Source organism: Balaenoptera musculus, chromosome 11, assembly GCF_009873245.2.
Source record: "Balaenoptera musculus isolate JJ_BM4_2016_0621 chromosome 11, mBalMus1.pri.v3, whole genome shotgun sequence".
In the NCBI taxonomy this organism is placed as follows: domain Eukaryota; kingdom Metazoa; phylum Chordata; class Mammalia; order Artiodactyla; family Balaenopteridae; genus Balaenoptera; species Balaenoptera musculus.
The window spans coordinates 104,008,022-104,021,863 of NC_045795.1; the positions used below are offsets into that span (position 1 = coordinate 104,008,022).

The 13,842-nt window shown below is 49.1% G+C and overlaps 1 protein-coding gene across 7 annotated transcripts in view; it reads left to right on the top strand.

The window, feature by feature from the left end:
- CFAP100 (cilia and flagella associated protein 100) overlaps nucleotides 1-13,842 on the top strand; it is a 46,356-nt gene that overhangs the window by 3,797 nt on the left and 28,717 nt on the right. For all 7 annotated transcript variants that reach the window (XM_036870603.1, XM_036870601.1, XM_036870602.1 and 4 more), the window contains exon 2: nucleotides 4,148-4,225. In XM_036870603.1, coding sequence (XP_036726498.1) covers nucleotides 4,165-4,225 — 61 coding nt within the window. In that variant the 5' untranslated portion in view covers nucleotides 4,148-4,164. The remainder of the gene's footprint in view (nucleotides 1-4,147; nucleotides 4,226-13,842) is intronic.

Here is a 13,842-nt window from a genome sequence, read left to right on the forward strand (position 1 = left end):
AGAGGCCCTGACGGGGGAATGAGCATGAGGGCGGGTGGAAGAGACAGAAGGCCAGTGTGGACCAGCGTGTAGGGCCTTGTGGGCGTAGGGGAACCGCTGGGCTCCGTGGGGATGACAGGGAGGGTTTGAGCAGGACACGGCCCAGTGTCTGGGTTTTACGACTCTGTCGCTGGGGTGCCATTCTGTCCCCCTTGGGCAGGGGGCCACTGGCCACGGCTCCCTCGAGACCCTGGGCAAGGCCTGGCCCTGGCATAGAGGGCAGAGGACGCCTGGTGGGACCTTGGCCTGGCAGAGCGGCCGGCAACGCCAGAGTGGGCCCCAGGCTCCCCAGTCGGGGCTGGGGGGGGCAGGGCTGCAGGACCCCAGTGCGGAGCCCCTTCTGGGAGACGTGGCCTGCAGCTGGTCCTGCATTTCTGGGGCTCCTCGCGGGGGCGGGGCCTGGGGGCCGTCCCTTGAGCAGCGAGTGTATTTCCCCGTGTGGGTGGGGGGAGGGGGCAGCTGGGCGGGGTCATCCCTGCTGAGGCCTCGCTCTCGGGCCTGCGCGCTCCGCCAGCACGTGTGCACGTGCCTTCCCCCGCCGCTGCTGACCCTGGGCATGGGGGCCGGCTTCAGTCGTTGACTTTGGCGGTTTAGGAGCCTGGTTTTAAGTGAACCAGCCTTCATCTGGGGAGCTGCAAGATCGGGCCGGGCGTGAGCACAGCTGCTCTGTGCCGGGCTGGGGTGCAGAGGTCGAGGACACGGAGGCGTCGCCTGCTCTCGGAGAGTTTGGGGGCCAGTGATAGGCAGCTCTCCTCTCCGTGCTCGTCCCGTTCGCGCCACTGGCCGCCTGTGCTGCTGGGACAGACCGGGCACGGTGCCCTGCCCAGAAGGCCCTCCCCCTGGGGCTCCCTTCAGGAGTTTATTCAGCGTGAGCCCCCTCAGTGAGCCCCGCGTGCAGTTCAGTCATGGAGCGGCTGCACCTTCCCCACGCTCCTCCTCGCTTTGCCCTGCTTCATTCCCTCCTTAGCACGTACCCCTTGTTTATCTCTCTCCCCGGTAGAGTGTCGGCTCCCTGAGGGCAGGGGCTGCTCTGTACCTCTTATGCTGCGGCGTCTCCACAACCAGGCGCCTAAAATGCCTTCAGTAAAATTCTGTTAGGCTGCATGCTTTCCCCAAAGACCAGGAGCTTTCATCACTGCCTTTCAACACCGTGCTGAGGTTCACCAGGGCATTTAGACAAGGAAGAGAAGTAAAAGGCCTTCAGATGGGGAAGGAAGAAGGGAAACTCTCTGTTCACAGATGAAATGATCCTATATGTAGAGAATCCCCAAGAATCCCCAAGAAAGCTATTTGTGCTAATAGATGAATTTAGCAACATTGCAGGGTACAAGGGCAACACTCAAAAATTAGTAGTGTTTCTGTACACCAGCAGTGCACCGGCCAACATGGAAATTAAGGGGCGGTTCCATCCACACTGGCATCTAAAAGAACAAAATATCTGTGAATGGGGTGATGTCATGGGAGGTGACCCAGCAGGAGGACCTGGGAGTCACTCTCTCCACACAAACGAGTATTGAGCAGGCAGGAACTTGTCAGAACCCCAGCCAGGAGCTCCGCGGCTTCCAGGAGAGAACTAAATGAAGAGGCTGGGAGATTCTGGTGAACTTTGGCATTTGGTGGAGGGGCTACCGGTCCCGTTTGCAGTCCCAGAGCAGCGGGGAGGGTGGCCTGAGTTCCCGCCGTGGCTTGTGGGTGCCAGGGTGGGCAACAAGGACCTTGTCGTCCCAAATCGGGGCTGTGTGTTTGATTGCTGAGGGGCCACACAGAGGCTGGTCATTATTTCAACCCCACAAGCTGGCGTCACTTCCCTGCCATGTCTGTCGGGGGATTTAGAAACGGGGCCCCTTCCCCGGCTTTGGGAGCCAGACACTTAAGGAAAGCTTTGATGAGAGGTTAATATCCAAAATACACAAAGAATTTAACAGACATTTAAGTCTGTTAAGTCTTGGGCAAAGAACTTAACAGACATTTCTCCACAGAAGAGGTACAGATGGCCAACGAGCACACAACAAGCAGCGACACGTCATTAGCAGGGGCTCCCCGCTTCCCTCCTCTTGGGCTGTGGGCGTGGCTGCTTTGGCTGCCCCCATGCCCCACTGAGCCCAGGCTGGCAGGGGAGCTGGTGGCCGGAGTGGAGTTGCCTGCAGGGGAAGGGTGGGCATCTCGTGACTTTCCTGTACCCGCGGGCTGTGAGGGAACACTCACGCCTCCACGTTCTCCTTCGTTTGTGCCAGTTCCTCAGCGGCTTCCACTGGGTACCAGGACGGCTGTGGACCGAGCCAGCCTCGTGAGGTTGGGATTCAGGGGTGGAAGGCAGAGGGAGCAACAGGTGACTCGGGTGCTTTCAGAGAGGAAGACGGGAGCTGAGAGAGAAGCAAATTCACACTGTCGGGTGTGGGGGGAGTTGGGGAGCCCCTCTGTGCAGAGGCCCTGGGGCAGGAACCGTTCGTCCTGTGTGAGGCGCCCAGGGAGGCTGGGTGGCTGAAGTGCGGGGGGGCAGGGGACGAGGCAGAGCGGCTCAGCGGGCACCCCCCAGGGCTTGATCTGGGCAGCCGCCCTCCACGTGCACGCACGTCCATTTAACCGCCCACATCCACGCCCTGTGCCCACGGAATGACACCAGCATTCACCACACCTCTCTCTGCTGAGGGCTCATTCCGTTCCCGGTGTTCGCTTTTCCCTCCGGCGCGGCAGTCGACGGAGACGCGTGGGATAAACTAGAAGGGGGATGGCGGGTCAGAGGGCCAGGCACAGGACCCAGGCTGGCCGCTTGGAACAGCACCCAGAAAGCAGAGCTCAGGGCGGTGCTGGGGGTGGCGGGAGGACGCCTGCAATGCACCCCTCGTTCTCTGGTTCTGCCAGAGGGGAGAGTGGAGCCGGGAGCCGCCGGGCAGCACCTGCCTATCTCGAGGGTCTCGCCCGGCTCCCTGTGGAGCCCCAGCCCAAGGATGGGGAGGGCCTGACCCCATTCACAGCCCCGTCGGGAAGCGCAGATCCACGCCTTTCTCTCGTGGCACCTGGGCCACGGGCGTTTCCAGAGGGCAGCACTGCCCAGGGGTTCGGGGCCGGCGGGCGTCGGGCCTGTGACGTCCCCGCTCGGCCTCGGGTGTCACCCAACTCTCGCGTCTCGTCTCCTCGGTTCCTGAGGAGCAGCACGGGTCTCCCGAGCTTTGTGGGGACTGGATGTGGCGACCGGTGTGGAGCTGAGCCCGGGGAGGCGCCGGGCGGTGTGAGCTGCCGTCCTCCCACGGGAGAGAGGGCGGCCGGGCCCGGCAGGCGCGGCGGAGACCCCGGGGAGAAGCCGGACAGAGGCAGGACGTGGGAAGGGCGGGCGTGTGGGCGCGGGCCCCGGGGGCGGGAAGGGCACGTCGAGGGCAAGCACGGAGCGCCCACAGCGGGCTGGGCCTGGGGGGCAGGGGAGGCCGGTGAGGGGCAGGTGCTGAGGGGAGCAGGAGGGGGCGCGGGGGCAGGTCTGGGGGAAGCTTGAGGCACCGATTTTGCTGAGCTGCAGGCGCCTGCAGGACCTTCCAGGGATGCCAGGCGAGCAGAGGAGCTTTGGGGGATTCAGTGCTGATGTGGGAGCGTCATCCCGACAGACCAGCAGGTCCCCCTCCCCCTCCTCATCCCCTTGGCCTCAGGCAGTCCCTTTGCTGCCCGCCTGCCGCTGGGGCTGTGGTGTCAGCGGACAAGAGAGCAGCGGGCAGGGGCTCTCCGCGTCTTCCGCTGCAGCCCTCGGAAGCCCTGGGAGGCTCGCAGCCAAAGGGCTGGCTGGGTGGGCATCAAAGGCTTAGGGCCCGTGGCCTCCATGAAAAACGGTCCCGCTCTGCCCTTAGGAGCAAAGGGAGGGGTGCCAAAGGGGACGCACAAGACACCTTCTGTGCGCCAGGCACGTGTGCTAGGAATTGTGGCCATTCTCTTGCACAATTCTCACAGCCTCCTGGCAAAGTCAGCATAATCCTCTCCAATGTGGAAACTGAGGGTCAGCTGGTAGGGGAGACCCTGGGGCTGGAGCCCTAGTATCTGGGGTCTCCCCAGCCTCACGCTGTGTTCACAGTTGTACCAAGCCAATGAGTCATTTGCTGTGGCCCTCACTTTTGTGTCTCCTCAGAGAAGAGCCCGGAATCCATGGACAATAGTTCTTCTTCAGTCATTGAAGAAAAAAAGAAACATGTGAAAAAAACCAAAGGTAATTCTGCAGCTGGGAGCTGAAGTCCCAGTTGGTGGGAGGCAGACTCTCCCTCAGCCCCCAGATGCCTTCAGACCTAGTTTTTAGTGTGAAGGACAGAGAGAAATGCTTCTGTTTCCATTCAGAATTGGGTTACTGAAACATGAAATAATAGGAACATAAACCACAAAGTAGGGTTTATTTTTCATCCTGTAATGAGAAACGTGGGAGGCAGACCAGGGCTCCATGGAGCTCCACCAACAGCAGTTCTACAAAATCTTCCAGGTGACCAGGTCCCAAGTCTTTCTGATCCACCATCTTTATTTTCAGGCCTTTCAACCGTAAGGTTGTCACATGGTCACAAATGGCTGTGGCAGCTCCAGCCATCACATCTGATTCCAGACAGGGAGAAGGAGCAAAGGGAAGGGCAAAATTGCCCACCTGCTAACTCAGATCTTGGGAAGACCTCTTCCCCAGAAGCCCCACCCAGCAGTTTCTGCCTACACTTCATTGGTTATGGGGCCATCAGTATCTGCAAGGGAGTCTGAGAAGTGTAGCTTTTCAATGAGGCACATGATTGCCACCTGTTAGGAGAAGGAAGAGGAGGCAGCTGGCTGCATGTGCCTCTGAGCCCCTGCTGTGTCCTCCACGCCTTGGCTTCCTGGACTCCCTCCTGGTTCCTTTGCTGTCCCCACCCCCAACCCGGCCTTACAGACCAGTCTGATCCTTCTGCAGAGATGTGCAGCTGTGAGCATTTTCTCTGAGCCTGCCCTTGCCAGGCCGAGCTCCCACCCTGGGGCCAAGCTTCCCAGTACACCCTGCCCCAACCCCATTTCCTCTTTGTTTTAGTTATCAAAATCCAAACCTGCCCAGAAGTAGAGACTGAAGTCCAATGAACTTGTGTGCTCATTGCCAGATTGGAAGCAGACAAGATTTTGCCATATTTGCTTTATCTATCCTTTTTCTCTTTTTCTTTTTTGTCTTTGCCAGATATATTTAACTTTTTTTTAATTTATTTTTTTATTGAAGTATAGTTGATTTACAATGTTGTGTTAATTTCTGCTGTACAGCAAAGGACCCAGTTATACACATATATATATATTTTTTAATATTCTTTTCCACTGTGGCTTATCCCAGGATATGGAATATAGTTCTCTGTGCTATACAGTAGGACCTTGTTGTTTATCCATTCTATATATAATAGTTTGCATCTACTAACCCCAAACTCCCAGTCCATCCCTCCCCCATACTCCCTCCCCCTTGGCAACCACAAGTCTGATCTCTATGTCTGTGGTCCGTTTCTGTTTCGTAGAGAGGTTCATTTGTGGCATATATTAGATTCCACATATAAGTGATATCATATGGTATTTGCCTTTCTCTTTCTGACTTCACTTACCGTGATAATCTCTAGATGCATCCACGTTGCTGCAGATTTTGCCAGAATATTTTAAAGTAAATTCCAGACACGTCATTTCATCCCTGCAGTGTGCATTTTTCAAATGTAGGGATCTTTTCTTACAAGCCCATAAGCAGTTAACCAGGCCATCGTCAGATTTACCCAATTGTCTCAGAAACGTCTTCCCATAGAACACTTACTCTAATCGGGAGTCAGATGACATCTGAGCATCTTCGGTCTCTTTGAATCAAGCTGAGCCCCTTTCCACGTCCTTTCATTTTCTGTGCTTGTAGAGAAATGGCGTTAATTATCCTATAGAACGTCCCCGAGACAAAACGTGTCTGTTCGCTTCCTGGTGGTGTCACTGAAGCTGTTTCTCTGGGCCGCCCATTTCCTTTGGCTGGACATTAACCCAGGATACTTGATAGGATCCATGTTCCCGTGTCCGCAGACTCCTTGCTGGGTGGGCTCTGTGCTTTCAGCTGTCTCGTGGTGGGCTACCCGGTGACCTGCGGGTTCAGGTGTGACAGCCTGACCCTGCATCGCACATCCCACCAGCCATTCACCCGACAGTTTCTTCTACCCGTGATGCTTGCACTGAACTGAACGTTACATTAAGGGTCAGGGGTGCACATTGTGGTTTGTCTTTGTTTCTTCACTGAGGTATCATTCATATACAGTGAAATGCACAAATCTCAAGGCTGCAGTTTGATAAGTTTTGATAAATGTGTACAATTTTGTGTCCAACCTCCACCCCATTCACCGTCTAGAACTTTTCCATCCATTCCCCCAAGGACAGCCCATGTTCTGCTATCATCATGGAATCCTCTTATCTGCTCTTGACCCTTGTGCAAGTGAAATCACACCCTGTGCTCTTTTGCTTCCGGCTTCTTTCTCAGCGTCATATCTGACATGCACGTAGCAGGAGTCCTTTGCCGTTGTGGTGCGTATTCCGCTGTGTACATACGCCAACAATGTGTGTATTCTTCTACAGGTGAACATTTAGGTTGTTTCCAGTTTTTAGCTACTCCAAATAATACTGCTGTGAACATTCTTATTTTTTTTAATTTTTACTGGAGTATAGTTGATTTACAATGTTGTGTTGGTACAGAAAAGTGAACCAGTTTTACATATACATATATCCACTCTTTTAGATTCTTTTCCCATACAGGCCATTACAGAGTATTGAGTATAGTTCCCTGCGCTATACAGTAGGTCCTTATTAGTTATCTATTTTATATGTAGTAGAGTGTATATGTCAATCCCAATCTCCCAATTTATCCCTCCCCCCACCTTACCCACTGGTAACCATATGTTTTGTTTTCTACATCTGTAGCTCTATTTCTGTTTTGTAGATAAGTTCATTTGTACCCTTTTTTAAAGTTCCACATATAAGCGATATATGATATTTGCCTTTTTCTATCTGACTTACTTCACTCAGTATGACAATCTCTAGTTGCATCCATGTTGCTGCAAATAGCATTATTTCATTCCTTTTTATGGTTGAGTAATGTTCCATTGTATATATGTACCACATCTTCTTTACCCATTCCTCTGTTAATGGACATTTAGGTTGTTTCCATGTCCTGGCTATTGTAAGTAGTGCTGCAATGAACACTGTAGTGCATGTATCTTTTAGAATTATGGTTTTCTCCAGATATATGCCCAGGCATGGGATTGCTGGGTCAGATGGTAACTCTATTTTTAGTTTTTTAAGGAACCTCCATACTGTTCTCCATAGTGGCTGCACCAATTTATTGATACATTCCCACCAACAGTGTAGGAGGGTTCTGTTTTCTCCACACCCTCTCCAGCATTTATTGTTTGTAGATTTTTTGATGATGGCCATTCTGACTGGTGTGAGGCAATACCTCATTGTAGTTTTGATTTGCATTTCTCTAATGATTAGTGATGTTGAGCATCTTTTCATGTGCTTGTTGGCCATCTGTATGTCTTCTTTGGAGAACTGTCTATTTAGATCTTCCGTCCATTTTTTGATTGGGTTTTTTTTTTTTTTGATATTGCGCTGCATGAGCTGTTTGTATATTTTAGAGATTAATCCCTTGTCGGTTGCTTCGTTTGCAAATATTTTCTCCCATTCTGAGGGTTGTTTTTTCGTTTTGTATATGGTTTCCTTTGCTGTGCAAAAGCTTTTAATTAGGTCCCATTAATTTATTTTTGTTTTCATTTTTATTACTCTAAGAGGTGGATCGAAAAAGATATTGCTGTGATTTATGTCAAAGAGGGTTCTGCCTGTGTTTTCCTCTAAGAGTTTTATAGTATCCGCCTTACCTTTAGGTCTTTAATCTAGTTTGAGTTTATTTTTGTGTATGGTGTTAGGGAGTGTTCTAATTTCATTCTTTTACCTGCAGCTGTCCAGTTTTCCCAGCACCACTTATTGAAGAGGCTGTCTTTTCTCTATTGTATATTCTTGCCTCCTCTGTCATAGTTTAGGTGACCGCATGTGTGTGGGTTTATCTCTGGGCTTTCTATCCTGTTCCACTGATCTATATTTCTGTTTTTGTGCCAGTACCATACTGTTTTGATGACTGTAGCTTTGTAGTATATTCTAAATTTAGGGAGCCTGATTCCTCTAGCTCCGTTTTTCTTTCTCAAGATTGCTTTGGCTATTTGTGGTCTTTTGTGTTTCCATACAAATTATAAAATTTTTGGTCTAATTCTGTGAAAAACGCTATTAATAATTTGATAGGGATTGCATTGAATCTGTAGATTGCTTTGGGTAGTATAGTCATTTTCGCAATATTGATTCTTCCAATCCCAGAACATGGTATAGCTTTCCATCTGTTTGTGTCATCTTTTATTTCTTTCGTCAGTATCTTATAGTTTTCTGAGTACAGGTCTTTTGCCTCCTTAGGTAGGTTTATTCCTAGGTATTTTATTCTTTTTGATGCGATGGTAAATGGGATTGTTTTCTTGATTTCTCTTGCTGATCTTTCGTTGTTAGTGAAAATGACTATACTACCCAAAGCAGTGATATTGGTCTGTAATTTTCTTTTTTTGTGATCTCTTTGTCTGGTTTTGGTATCAGGGTGATGGTGGCCTCGTGGAATGATCTTGGGAGTGTTCCTTCCTCTGCAATTTTTTGAAAGAGTTTCAGAAGGATAGGTGTTAACTTTTCTGTAGATGTTTGATAGAATTCTCCTGTGGAGACATCTGGTCCTGGACTTCGTTTTTTGGAAGATTCTTAATCACAATTTCAATTTCATTACTTGTGATTGGTCTGTTCATATTTTTTATTTCTTCCTGGTGCAGCCTTGGAAGGTTGTACCTTTCTAAGAATTTGTCCGTTTCTTCCAGCTTGTCCATTTTATTGGCATAGAGTTGCTTGTAGTAGTCTCTTATGATCCTTTGTACTTCTGTGGTGTCCGTTGTAACTTCTCCTTTTTCATTGCTAATTTCATTGATTTGAGTCTTCTCTCTTTTTTTCTTGATGAGTCTGGCTAAAGTTTTTTCAATTTTGTAAATCTTCTCAGAGAACCAGATTTTAGTTTCATTGATCTTTGCTATTGTTTTCTTTGTCTCTATTTCATTTATTTTTGCTCTGATCTTTATGATTCCTTTCCTTCTACTAACTTTGGGTTTTGTTTGTTCTTCTTTCTCTAGTTGCTTTAGGTGTAAGGTTAGGTTGTTTGTTTGAGATTTTTCTTGTTTTCTTAAGGTAAGATTGTATTGCTATAATACTTCCCTTTAGAACCTGCTTTTGCTGCGTCCCATAGGTTTCGGATCATTGTGTTTTCTTTGTCATTTGTCTCTAGGTATTTTTAAATCTCCTCTTTGATTTATTTAGTGATCCATTGGTTATTTAGTTAAACATATTGTTTAGCCTCCAGGTGTTTGTGTTTTTTACAATTTTTTTTCTGTAATTGATTTCTAATCTCACAGTGTTGTGGTCAGAAAAGATGCTTGATATGATTTCAGTTTTCTTAAATTTACCGAGGTTTGATTTGTGACCCAAGATATGATCTATCCTGGAGAATGTTCCGTGTGCACTTGAGAAGAAAGTGTAATCTGCTGCTTTTGGATGGAATGTCCTGGAAATATCAATTAAGTCTGTCTGGCCTAATGTGTCATTTAAGGCTTGTGTTTCCTTATTAATTTTCTGTCCAGATGATCTGTCCATTGGTGTAAGTGGGGTGTTAAAGTCACATTATTATGGTGTTACTGTCGATTTCACCTTTTATGGCTGTTAGCATTTGCCTTACATGTTGAGGTGCTCCTATGTTGGCTGCATATATGTTTACAGTTTTTATGTCTTCTTCTTGGGTTGATCCCTTGATCATTATGTAGTGTCCTTCCTTGTCTCTTATAACAATCTTTATTTTAAAGTCTATTTTATCTGATATGATTATTGCTACTCCAGTTTTTTTTTGATTCCCATTTGCATGGAATATCTTTTTCCATTCCCTCACTTTCAGTCTCTGTGTGTCTCTCCAGATCTGAAGTGAGTCTCTTGTAGACAGCATTTATATGGGTCTTGTTTTTGTATCCATTCAGTGAGCCTGCGTCTTTCAGTTGGAGCATTTAATCCATTTACATAAAAGGTAATTATCGATACGTATGTTCCTATTGCCATTTTCTTAATTGTTTTGGGTTTGTTTTTGTAGGTCTTTTTTCTTCCCTTCCTCTTTTGTTCTTTTGTAGTTTGATGACCATCTTTAGTGTTGTGTTTGGGTTGCTTTTTGTTTTTTCTTTCTTTTTTTTAAAAAAATAAATTTATTTATTTATTTATTTATTTATTTATTTTTGGCTGCATTGGGTCTTCATTGCTGCATGCGGGGTTTCTCTAGTTGCGGCGAGCAGGGGCTACTCTTCATTGTGGTGTGCGGGCTTCTCATTGCGGTGGCTTCTCTTGTGGAGCATGGACTCTAGGCGTGCAGGCTTCAGTAGTTGCGGCACGTGCTCAGTAATTGTGGCACGCAGGCTGTAGAGTGCTGGCTCAGTAGTTGTGGCGCACGGGCTTAGTTGCTCCACGGCATGTGGGATCTTCCCGGACCAGGGATCAAACCCACGTCCCCTGCATTGGCAGGCAGATTCTTAACCACTGTGCCACCGGGGAAGTCCCTGCTTTTCTTTTTTTTGTGTGTATCTATTGTAGTTTTTTGGTTTGCATTTCCCATGAACAGTGTATTATATACAAGTTTGTTTTAAGTTGCTGGTCTCTTAATTTCAAATGCAATTCCCATTTCCTGCATTTGTACTCTCCTTTTCTCATGGTTGCTGGTTTTGATATCATACTTGTGTATGGATGATTTCCTGCTTTTACTGTATGTTTGCCTTTACCAGTGAGCTTTCCCATTTGTGCTTTTCTTGTTTCTACTTGTGGCTTCTTTTTTTTTCCCTCCTGCCTAGAAAAGTTCCTTTAGCATTTATTGTAAAGCTGGTTTGGTGTGTTGAATTCTCTTAGCTTTTGCTTATCTGTGAAGCTTTTGATTTCTCTGTTGAATCTGAATGAGTGCCTTGCTGGGTAGAGTAATCTTGGTTGTATGTTTTTTCTCTTTCATCACTTTAAATATATCCTGCCACTCCCTTCTGGCTGCAGAGTTTACGCTGAAAAATCAGCTGATAACCTTATGGGGATTCCCTTGTATGTTATTTGTTGCTTTTCCCTTGTTGCTTTTAATACTTTTCTTGGTATTTAATTTTTGTTAGTTTGATTAATGTGTATCTTGGCATGTTTCTCCTTGGGTTTATCCTGTATGGGACTCTCTATGCTTCCTGGACTTGGGTGACTATTTCCTTTCCCATGTTAGGGAAGTTTTTGACTATAATCTCTTCAAGTATTTTCTCGGGCCCTTTCTCTTTTCTAGTTCTTCTGGGAGCCCTATAATTCGAATGTTGGTGCATTTAATGTTGTCCCAGAGGTCTCTGAGACTGTCCTCATTTCTTTTCTTTTTCTTTCTTTTTTAAAAATTTATTTATTTATTTATTTATTTATTTATTTATTTATTTATTTATGGCTGAGTTGGGTCTTTGTTGCTGGGCGTGGGGTTTCTCTAGTTGTGGCGAGTGGGGGCTACTCTTTGTTGCGGTGCACGGGCTTCTCATTGCTGTGGCTTCTCTTGTTGCAGAGCACAGGCTCTAGGCATGCAGGCTTCAGTAGTTGTGATGCATGGGCTTCAGTAGTTGTGGCTCGTGGGCTCTAGAGCACAGGCTCAGTAGTTGTGGCGCATGGGCTTAGTTGCTCCACGGCATGTGGGATCTTCCCGGACCAAGGCTCGAACCCGTGAGCCCTGCATTGGCAGCCAGATTCTTAACCACTGCGCCACCAGGGAAGCCCTGTCCTCATTTCTTTTCATTGTTTTTCTTTTTATTCTGCTCCTCGGCAGTTATTTCCACCATTCTATCTTCCAGCTCACTTATCCGTTCTTCTGCCTCAGTTATTCTGCTATTGATTCCTTCTATTGTATTTTCCATTTCAGTTATTGTGTTGTTCATCCATGATTGTTTGTTCTTTAGTTCTTCTAGGTTTTTATTAAACATTTCTTTTATTTTCTTGATCCGTGCCTCCATTCTATTTCCGAGATTTTGGATCATCTTTACTATCATTACTCTGAATTCTTTTTCAGGTAGATTGCCTATTTCCTCTTCATTTATTTGGTGCTGTGGGTTTTTACCTTGCTCCTTTGTCTGCAATATATTTCTCTGTTGTCTCATTTTATCTAACTTGCTGTGTTTGAGGTCTCCTTTCCACAGGCTGCAGGATTGTAGTTCCTCTTGCTTCTGGTGTCTGCCACCTAGTGGGTGAGGTTGGTCCAGAGGCTTGTGCCATTCTCCCCTTGATAGAGGGTTTGATTGGTGTTGTGGTGACCAGAGCCTGCCCTAGATATTGAGCGGCGCCTCCCCTGGGTTCTGTGGTTGTCACTGCCCTGTCAGGGGTGGGGTCTGCTCCCTAGTTATTGGAGTAGAGGCCCCCAGATCTGTTTCTGAGCTGTGTTTCTGATCTCCGGTGTGAGGTAGGCAGGATTGGAGCGCTCCCACTGGGAGAGAAGCCGGAGTTTTCCTTCACTGGAGCTGTTCACCTGTGTATGTGCTCTGTTGTGTCCCCTTTTGCCCGTTGTATGGACTCACAGAGTACACTGTTGTTGGCACTGCTCTCGGTTCTGCCTTAACTGTGGGCGTGCCGGCAGTTGGCCCTGGTGACTCTCAGGCGTTGTTTTCACCAGGCCACCTGCACAGATCCAGTGAGGTCAGGTCCCAGGACTGCAGTAGTCGTGCATCTGGACCTGTTGTGGGAGCTATGGGGGCAGCTCAGACTCTGGCCTGGCCCACCCCCCATGTGTACGTGCCTACAAAGCCCAGAGCTGCTAAAGCCAGACCCGTCCCACCTGCAGGAGCACTTGTTCTTTCACATGTTTCACAGGCGCTGAATTTAGGAAGCTGTCAGTGGAGGTGTAACGCAGCTGCGAGGAGAGCTTTCAGCTCTTCTTCCTTAGTCACATGGCCCCTGGGGCTCAGCTGTGGTTTCAGCCCCAGCCCTGCATGTGTTCCTCCCACCAGAGTCTGCTCTAGAGGTTGCCCCAGAGCCCACGAGCCGTGAGGCAGGAAGGAGCCGAGGCGGCGATGGGGGCGAGCGGACGCCCAGGCGGGAGGGTGCTGGGGTAGCGACTGAACACGTGAGCTTGTCCAGGGGCGATGGGGGTGAGCGGGCGCTAGGTTGGGGTGGGGACGGAGGAGGTGATGGCGGGCGTGGGAGCCCTCCCTGGTACCCCGTGGAGGCAGGGGCCAGCGCGAGGCTGCTCTGGCGGCCCCGCCCCTTGCACATGACTCAACAATGGTGCCTCTGGCGCTTCCTCTGTGAGCACCCCGGTGGCAGAGCTGCTCATCCCGTCCCCTCAGGCTGCCTCCTCACAGCCAACATCAGTCCCCTCCCCGGTCGGCTCTCCAAACCCTGCGTTCCAGCACCCAGCCCCTGTCGGCACCAGTGGACACCCTCTCAGGCTGGGACTCGCAGGGCTGTGGCATGCACCATCTGTGTAGGTCTCACTCTGTCCTGCCTGCAACAGACCAGTTGCTGGGCTCTCCTCCGAGCCCCGAAGCTCCCCTTCTGTCCCAGCTGATCTCCCTGCGGGTGAGGGGGCTTCCCTGCATGTGGGAGCCTCTCCTCTCCTTCAGCTCCCTGCCAGGGGTGCGGGTCCCATCCCGCTTCCTCTCCTCTTCCTTTTCCCTTCTTCTTTCTTTCATCCTACCTGGTTATGGGGGGATCTTTCTTGTCCTTTTTGGT